Source organism: Monodon monoceros, unplaced genomic scaffold (genome assembly GCF_005190385.1).
Source record: "Monodon monoceros isolate NGI ecotype Baffin Bay Population unplaced genomic scaffold, NGI_Narwhal_1 Super_Scaffold_5, whole genome shotgun sequence".
Lineage (NCBI taxonomy): Eukaryota > Metazoa > Chordata > Mammalia > Artiodactyla > Monodontidae > Monodon > Monodon monoceros.
The window spans coordinates 105,455,085-105,464,176 of NW_021703782.1; the positions used below are offsets into that span (position 1 = coordinate 105,455,085).

At 53.8% G+C, this 9,092-nt stretch overlaps 1 protein-coding gene across 2 annotated transcripts; it reads left to right on the plus strand.

The window, feature by feature from the left end:
* The first annotated feature begins 188 nt into the window (after positions 1-188).
* CDK9 (cyclin dependent kinase 9) lies at positions 189-4,742 on the plus strand. Of its 2 annotated transcripts, XM_029203296.1 has the most exons (8): positions 202-805; positions 1,266-1,347; positions 2,112-2,202; positions 2,319-2,363; positions 2,565-2,731; positions 2,846-3,017; positions 3,177-3,325; positions 3,814-4,742. In XM_029203296.1, exons 1-8 carry the CDS (start codon positions 366-368, stop codon positions 4,177-4,179), a joined length of 1,512 nt encoding a protein of 503 aa, XP_029059129.1. In that variant the 5' UTR covers positions 202-365; the 3' UTR covers positions 4,180-4,742. The 2 variants fall into 2 exon arrangements, with proteins under 2 accessions (XP_029059130.1, XP_029059129.1); XM_029203297.1 differs by lacking the exon at positions 2,319-2,363 and having other exon boundaries at positions 189-805.
* The last annotated feature ends 4,350 nt before the right edge of the window (positions 4,743-9,092 follow it).

The window sequence follows — 9,092 nt, forward strand, 5'->3', positions numbered from 1 at the left end:
TCCTCCGGCGGCGGCGGCGGCGGCAGGTGCGGCCGCGAAGGGTGGGAGGGAGGAGCGAGGGGGCGGGAGGAGGGGGAGGGGAGGGCGAGGCTGGGGCACCTCCCCCTTTATAACGCGCCCCCTCCCGGGCTCTCGGGCCGCCTCCTCATCGGCTCTTCCCGTCCGGCCCCCTCGCCCGGCCGCCCCGGGCCCGGGCCCGGCCAGGGAGCCCCCAGGCCGCGGCTCGGGGGCCGCCCCCCCGCCCCGCGCCCAGCGCAGCCTGGCGGAGGCGGTGCCGTCGGAGGAGGAGGAGCAGGGCACTGCGGCTGGCCCCGGATCGGGCGCCAGAGCGGCAGCGGCTTCGGCAGCGGCGGCGGCCCGAGCCGATGCAGCGGGACGCACCACCCCGAGCCCCAGCCCCGGCGCCCCGGCTCCCCGCGCCCCCGATCGGGGCCGCCGCCAGCAGTGGCGGCGGCGGAGGCGGGGGCAGCGGCGGTGGCGGAGGCGCCTCTGCAGCTCCGGCTCCTCCTGGCCTCTCGGGAACTACAAGTCCCAGGGGGCCTGGCGGCGGGCGGCGGGCGGAAGAGGTGGGGTCGGCGCCGCGAGGCCGGAAGTGGCCGTGGAGGCGGAAGTGGCGCGGCCGCGGAGGGGCCTGGAGCACGGCGGCGGGACCCGGAGCGGGAGCAGCGACGGCGGCGGCGGCTGGAGGTGGTGGCGGCGCACTGGAGGCGGCCATGGCAAAGCAGTACGACTCGGTGGAATGCCCCTTTTGTGATGAGGTGTCCAAATATGAGAAGCTCGCTAAAATCGGCCAAGGCACCTTCGGGTAAGGCTTGGCCCCCAGGGACCGGGAGCCCTGAGCCTGCACCCCTCCGGGCAGACGTTGGGACGCCCAGGCCCGGGCCCAGTTGGTCGGGAAGCCATTTAGTCACAGACTTGTCCCATGGTCTCGCTAGGCCTCGCCGCAGCCTGCCCGGGCCTGACAGAGCTGGCTGGCGGGGAGGAGCTTGAGGCCCTTGATGGGGGGCAGGGAGGGGTTGCAGAGAGGAGCATGTGAGTGGAACGGTATCTCTCCGTGAGACTCCCGGGTGAGGAGAAGGGGCAGAGGGAAGGAGGTAGAGGCTCGGAGAGGGACCGAAGACACCGCGTGGTGGAGTAGCCGAGTGCCCTGGGTACCCGGCCCAGCCCCGCCCGGATTCCCTTTCCTGTCCTCCTCTGGTGGGGGAGGGGCGGGCCCTGCGGAAATGGCCTGAAGAGTTCTCTTGGGTCCCCCTCTCGGCCTGCAGGGAGGTGTTTAAGGCAAAGCATCGCAAGACCGGCCAAAAAGTGGCTCTGAAGAAGGTACTGATGGAGAATGAGAAGGAGGGGGTGAGTACGGGTGGGGTGGGCAGGTCGGCCAGCTCCCTTGGGCGTGAGGTTGGGTTTCCACCCTGCTGCTTCTGGGACTCTCACGTATAGGTTCAGTTTACGTGTTTGGAAATTTCCATATTCCAGGGAATTTGACTTCCAAGTTAAATCTTTCAATTCAAATGTTTTAAAGCCGCTTCATATTTCATTCATAGGTGAATATGGTTGGTGGCAGGAGGGGGAGCCCATGCTTGCACGGAGTGCACCTTGGTTCCTGAAGTTAGGAAGGCTTGGAGCACTTTTTTTTAGGGTTTAATTTTGTTGAATGTAAAATAATAATAAGTTATATGCAATGACTTTAAAAGGGTGACTGGTATTCACTTGAAAAACAACAGTGCCTTCCACCCCCCACCCCATCTTAGCTCTGGTCCAGCTTTCAAGAGACTTGTTTCTTTATTTTTGTATTTGTTAACCATCTCACAGTTAAACACAGGCATAGAGCTAAAACTTATAAGGTTGAAGAAACTGTGGAGCATTTAATAACTAGTAATAGAGCATTTGTGTGAAGTATCGCTATTTCAATTCGTTGTCTGAAACCAGCTCCTTGAGGGGTACATACTATTACACCCATTTTACAAATGTGGCATTTGAGACAGCTAATTTCAGAGCCTACGCTCTTACTCTGTCTCCCAACCTTTAACCCTTCCTGTGGACTCCCTGGCCAGTTCCTTGGTCTGTGGTGCGCTCACCCACTTCTGACCTTCTCCTGTCTTTTTCCCACCCAGTTCCCCATTACAGCCTTGCGGGAAATCAAGATCCTCCAGCTTCTAAAACACGAGAATGTGGTCAACTTGATTGAGATCTGTCGAACCAAAGGTAAGTTGTTCGGATCTCATCCCCATTTTCAGATGGAGGAAATGAGGCTTATTGCTTAAGGTTTTGTTTGCAAAAGTTGGAACTGGACACACTTACATTGCCTTTTCTTAACCCAGACGTACCAAGTGTGACTGCTTTCTGTGGCCCTTTCATCAGAGCAGGTGCCTCCTCGGGGCCTGCCGCAGTACCCAGCCCAGAGAAGGCGCTCAGAAAATATTTTACCTGTGAAGGAATTCGCACCTGGATATCCAGGGGTCCATAGGTTGGAGAGGGTAGGAGCTGCTTGTGGGAAAGTGAGTTACATATGAGAATTTTGATTTTTTTCTTGTCCCTCTCTGTCCCCCTCATTCTTCCGGTCTCAGCTTCCCCCTATAACCGCTGCAAAGGCAGTATATACCTGGTGTTTGACTTCTGCGAGCATGACCTTGCCGGGCTGCTGAGCAACGTCTTAGTCAAGTTCACACTGTCTGAGATCAAGAGGGTCATGCAGATGTTGCTCAATGGTCTCTACTACATCCACAGGAACAAGGTGGGGGCCAGAGTAGGGGAGGAGAGACCAAGGCTTGGGCTGGCCTTTGCTCTCACTGTGGGGTGGGTGTGGCTAAAGGACCCCCGAGAACCCTCGCCTTTGTGCTTCCTGCAGATCCTGCACAGGGATATGAAGGCGGCTAATGTGCTCATCACCCGCGATGGAGTTCTGAAGCTGGCAGACTTTGGGCTGGCCCGGGCCTTCAGCCTGGCCAAGAATAGCCAGCCCAACCGCTACACCAACCGTGTGGTGACGCTCTGGTACCGGCCCCCGGAGCTGTTGCTCGGTGAGGACTCTCCCGAGCTGGCAGAGGGAAGCAGGGGCTGGGCACTTACCCGGCCTCAGCCCCCCGCTGCCAGGGCTTCTTGAGCCCCCGGCCCGGGGGCATTGCCTCTCAGGAGGCTGTCGGGCTCAAGGGGCCCTCCTGGTGTGCTCTTCTTCTCAGGGGAGCGGGACTACGGCCCCCCCATTGACCTGTGGGGTGCTGGGTGCATCATGGCAGAGATGTGGACCCGCAGCCCTATCATGCAGGGCAACACAGAGCAGCACCAGCTTGCCCTCATCAGCCAGCTTTGTGGCTCCATCACTCCTGAGGTACGGAGCCGGGCTGCCTGGGCCCCTGGGCCCCACGGGCTGCAGAGAAGTCTCCCTGGCAGGGGAGGGGTGGGTGCTGAATAGAGGAAAAGCTCCATTCTAGAGAGGTTGCTGGTGCTTGGTTGGGGTCTGCTGTTTAGAGCCACACAGACTGTTCAAATCTCGGCTGCATCCCTTTAGTTCTGTGGCTTTGGGGAGGGCGTCTGAGCCCCTCACTTCAGAGCTGAGCTGCTCTGCTGTGAGACAACTGGTTCTATCAGGCTTGGTGCACATACGCCAGACAATTTGTGTCAAAGAGCCCGGTACTTGGCGTTTGCCAAATATGTTGTTCCTGCTGCTTTCACCTTGGAGGGGTCAAGTTTGCCCTCCAGGGGCGGTCTGGGAGCTTCTGAATGGAGAGCGTTTAGTCCCTTCAAGTGCTTGACCGGTGGACCAGCCTCGCACCCCCTGAACTGACTACATTCTCTTTTCCATGCCTCCCACCCCAGGTGTGGCCAAATGTGGACAAGTACGAGCTGTTTGAGAAACTGGACCTGGTCAAGGGCCAGAAGCGGAAGGTGAAGGACAGGCTGAAGGCCTATGTGCGTGACCCCTATGCACTGGACCTCATCGACAAGTTGCTGGTGCTGGATCCCGCCCAGCGCATCGACAGTGATGACGCCCTGAACCACGACTTCTTCTGGTCCGACCCCATGCCCTCGGACCTCAAGGGCATGCTCTCCACCCACCTGACGTCCATGTTTGAGTACCTAGCACCACCGCGCCGGAAGGGCAGCCAGATCACCCAGCAGTCCACCAACCAGAGCCGCAATCCCGCCGCCACCAACCAGACGGAGTTTGAACGCGTCTTCTGAGGGCCGGCCGCTGCTGCTTCTCATTAGGGCCGTTGTTTTATTTTTCCTTCTGCTCTGTGACTTGTGTTGTGGAGATTTGGGGGCATTTGAGTTTTTTCTCTAGTGCATATTTTATTTAATCCCCACCCTGGGCATCAGGAACCAACCGAGCAGACTGGAACAAAGCTTTGGCTGAGAGTCCGGGAAGGCACTTGGGCTGCCTCACTTCGTTCCCTGGCTTTTGGGGTGATGCCCAGAGGGTCTCCATTTACCTTAGGACAGGAATGAGATGGGAGGAAAGGCGCACCCCACCGGTGACTTTCTAAGAGATCCCAGCATGCTGGGAGGAGGGGACAGGTCCCTCACCCATCCCCAGCCCTTCTCACGGGATGAGAAGCTGGCGTGGGGGACAGAACCAGCCTTGGGAATGGGCTGCTCTTGGCCTAACCCTCAGAAACTCTGGGGCTGGCAGAAACTCTTGGTTTCTTCAATAGGACAATTTTATCGTGTTTGTTCAGTTGTTCAGAGACATTCCTGGATGCAGATTGGTCAGTAACAATTAAAGTTGACTCTTTTTCAGTAAATGACTGTGTGCTCTGTGCTATGTTCAGACCCCCAGCTCTTAACCCTGTAGCTGACCTTTGAGATTTGATCTGTCAAGTCTTGGTTCTTTTCTTTGACCCAGTTCATGTCCCGTGACATACCTTCAGAGGACTTTGTCTTCTCTGTTTTTCTCTTGAGTACCTTCCAGAACATTTGCCATCATGCTCCCCACTGGGCAGGTACCATGATGCTCCCTTGCTCCTCCTCTCCACTCAGTGTCCGAGGAAGCGGGGAGACATGAGAAATGGGGCTCAGTCTGCTGTTGAGGGAACTGGAGATGGCCTGCTGTGAGCTACATCTGCAGTGGTGACCGGGGTGGGGGGGGGGTGTGGGGGTGGAGGCACAGTCTGCTGTGGCTGACACATGTTCAGACTTGACTCATGAGCACGGGAGGCTGCAGAGGCTCCTTATCAGTGGAATGACAATAGTCAAATCTGTAACTTGCAAAACTTCTCAGGCTGCTGAACAGAGGGTGCAAGAGAGGAAATGACCAGAGAAGCTGAAGGATCTCCAGGGGCTTGGGGAGGTGGCAGTAGCCTGGATTAGGGTGGCAGGTGGGCAGGAGGACAGAATAGTTAGTGGAAGATTGGATCGTGAGGGTTTAGAGCTGGGACCCTTGGAGGAGCAGCACATTCTGGGGGATATATTTCCTGCGAGTCTGAAGTTGGGGACAGCCACGTATGAGGCAAATTGTACATTCCGTCGGGTGGGAGTCCTCTTAGAGGGACCTGGGAAGGAACGTTGGCAAAACCTTTTACCGCAACTGTCCTTTGCTTGTAGGTATTAACTTAGACCACAGCTTCACAAAAGGCCAGTGAAAGTAAGAAAAAAATTCTTGACTAGTATTTGTTTCTTGGGGCTGCCAAACATGGTGGCTTAAAATAACAAACTTATTTTCTCAGATCTGGAGGTGAATTTCTGAAATCTGTAGGTGTCATCGGCAGGGTTGTTTCCTTCTGGAGGCTGTGAAGGAGAATCTATTCTAGCCCTGAGCCTAGGAAGCCTTCAGAGAACTCTACAGAGGGGGACACAATCATGATTTTTAAAAACTCACGGTGGGAAACAGTATGGAGATTCCTCAAAACTAAAAATAGAACTACCATATGATCCAGCAATCCCACTCCTGGGCATATATCCAGACAAAATTATAATTCAAAAAGATATATGTACCCCTATGTTCATAGCAGCACTATTCACAGTAGCCAAGACACGGAAACAACCTAAATGTCCATCAACAGATGAGTGGATAAAGATGTACGTATCTACAGTGGAATACTACTCAGCCATAAAAAAACGAAATGCCATTTGCAGCAACATGGGTGCAACTAGAGGTTATCATACTACATGAAGTAAGTCAGGAAGAGAAAGACAAGTACATATGTTATCACTTACATGTAGAACCTAAAAGAAGACACAAATGAACCTATCTATGAAACAAAAAGAATCAGGGACGTAGAGAATAGACTGGTGGTTGCCAAGGGGGCAGGGGTGGGAGAGGGTTGGATTGGGAGTTGGGATTAGCAGATGCAAACTAGTATATACAGAATGGATAGACAACAAGGTCCTACTGTAGAGCACAGGGAACTATATTCAATACCCTGTGATCAACCATAATGGAAAAGAATATGAAAAAGAATATATACATATATATATACACACACACATATATACATAACTGAGCCACTTTGCTGTACAACAGTAATTAATACAGCATTGTGATTCAACTATACTTCAATAAAAAATAAATTTAAAAAAATTAAAAAATACCAATTAAAAATAAAAAAACAGTGACTATGTTGAGAAAAACTAAGGAGGTAAAGATGGAAGCAGGGAGATTGGTTAGGGCTGTTGTAATAATCTGGGCAGAAGATGATGGTGGCTTGGACCAAGCTGGTCATGAAGCTGGTGGTGAGGAGTGCTTGGATGTATAGGTTATTGTGAGGGCAAATCATTCAGATTGGATGTGAGTTTGAATGAATGAGGAGCTGAGAGTCCTAGGCTTTGGCTGGAAGGAGGACGGAGCTACCATCCTTGAGACAGAGAAGGCTGCAGCAGGTCAGGCTGGATTGTGGTTTTCGGGCAGTTTTTGTTTTTCTTTTGGCCACGCCACATGCTTGTGGGATCTTAGTTCCCTGACCAGGGACCAGGGATCGAACCTGTGCCCCCTGCAGTGGAAGGCAGAGTCAACCACTGGACCACCAGGGAAGTCCCTGGAGCACAGTTTTTCAATGGTAAATGGGAGGTTGACAGATGGACATCCAGGTTGAGTTGGCAGGTATATACCTGAACTATATATATAATTCAGAGCCCCCCAGAGTCTAAACACACTTTTGGGAGTTGCCAGCCTGGTGGTTTTTAAAGTCCCAACGCAGGATGAGATCACATGGGAAGAGCGGAGTAGGGAGACGTGGTCCACTGGGACACTCCAGTGTTCAATGTTGTCAGGGAGTTGAGGACAACAGATGAAGTAAGAGACCACTGAGGGAATTCCCTGGCGGTCCAGTGTTTGGGACTCCTCACTTTCACTACCGGGGCCCCGGGTTCAATCCCTGGTCAGGGAACTAAGATCCTGCAAGCTGCACGGCATGGCCAAAAAAAAAAAAGAGAGAGAGAGACCATAGGAAGAGTGAGTTCCAGAAGTTAAGAGACAGAGGGTGTTTTTGAGACATGGGAGTGATCGCCTAGACAAGTGCTCTCGATGGGCCAAGAAGATGGGGGTGAAGACTGACCATCAGGTTTAGCCACACTGACCTCAGTGATGACTTTGGCAAGAGCTGTTGGGTGGATTGCTTTGGATGAAGCCCTGCCGAGAGGAGTAGGCTCACTGGAGAACAGGAGGAAGGGGACCAAAGACAAGAAGTAGCAGCAATCTATGGTAAAGGAGGATTAGGGAAGGAGCTGGTCTTGTATATTCTAAGACGGGAGCCAGCACGTCATGGAATGACCCACTAGAGAGGGCACGTGTTGATTCTTTCCTGTACACAGAAGAGCCACGTGGCCCAGTGTACAGTGGCCACACCAGGACTAGAACCTGAAAGGCCATGCTCCAACCCTGTTCTCTGCTACCTCCACCCAGTGTGTGCTTGTGGAAAAGGTGGAAAAGCATAAACCTCCATCAGCTTCAATAAGTTAGAGCGTGCAGAGTCACTGCACATCCGATCCCTGACTCACAGGTTTGGGTGGGGCACCTCTAACAAGCTGATGGGCGATGCTGCCTTGCTGGCCAGGATCTGGGCGGCACAGGTAGAACACGGCCCTATGATGGGATGCTGGGACACCACGTGAAAGGACGAAGTATATACACTATGACAGAAAGACGTTCCAAAGACAACAGGTGGATTGGGACTTCCCTGGTGGTGCAGTGGCTAAGACTCCACGCTCCCGATTCAGGGGATCCAGGTTCCATCCCTAGTCAGGGAACTAGATCCCACACACAGCAACTAAAGATCCTGCGTACCACAACTAAGACTTGGCACAGCCAAATAAATAAAATAAATATTAAAACAATAACAACAACACAAAGACAACAGGTGGAAAGAGCAGGTTACAAAATATCTCCTGCTTCTGCAGGAGTGTGATGGAAGCAATCACACTGAAACGTTACCCATGGTTATTTGGGGTGGTTCTGTCCTTTATGCTTCTCTGTGTTTTCTTATATTTCCTGAATTAATATTTTTACTCATGCAATTAAACTGTATCTTAAAACAACCAAAACAGGCCCTAAACCCTGGAGCTTCTGGCTCTGAGCTCTCCCCACCCCCCCCATCTCCCCATAGAACACCCCAGAGAGGAGGCTGGGACTAGCCGGGCAGGTGTGGGTCTGACCCCTTCAGCCTTGCACCCTGGGGTGATGTGGTGTCATCCCCATCTGTGGAGGGAGGTGCAGAGCCAGGAATAAATGCTCCCAGAAGGCAGGGCCTTGGGGAGGCATCGTCCGGAGGCAGCCTGGCACCTGGGAGTCTCCCAAACGCAGGAGTGAGTCAGCTAGCGGTCAAGCAGATGGCTGGAAAGGCTGTGGAAATGGGAATGGCCTTTGCCAGCTCGTCTGGACAGGCCCTCGATGTCACCCTGCAGGCCGAGGACTGGGTCTGTGTCCTGGCATCTTTTTGATCAAATGATTTGGTGACACAGCCCTCACCCTGGCAGGCTTGGACGCCTTAGGTCAAGGGCACCCCGTGTCCTATCCCCCCTCCCCAGGGATCCCAGCTTGGCAGGGCCAGCGAAACGGCCGTAACGGTAAGGAGAGGTAAGGAGAGGGGTGGGCTGTGATAAGAGAGGCCAGATAAAGCCAGCCCCACTGGGCAGGAAGCCCAGCCCCAAGGTCCGGAAGT

Coding starts and splice junctions, on each gene's coding strand:
- CDK9 (XM_029203296.1), top strand. CDS start 366: ATGCAGCGGGACGCACCACCCCGAGCCCCAGCCCCGGCGCCCCGGCTC. Junction 1,348..2,111: donor TGGAGAATGAGAAGGAGGGG/GTGAGTACGGGT, acceptor TTTCCCACCCAG/TTCCCCATTACAGCCTTGCG. Junction 2,203..2,318: donor TGAGATCTGTCGAACCAAAG/GTAAGTTGTTCG, acceptor TTCTTAACCCAG/ACGTACCAAGTGTGACTGCT.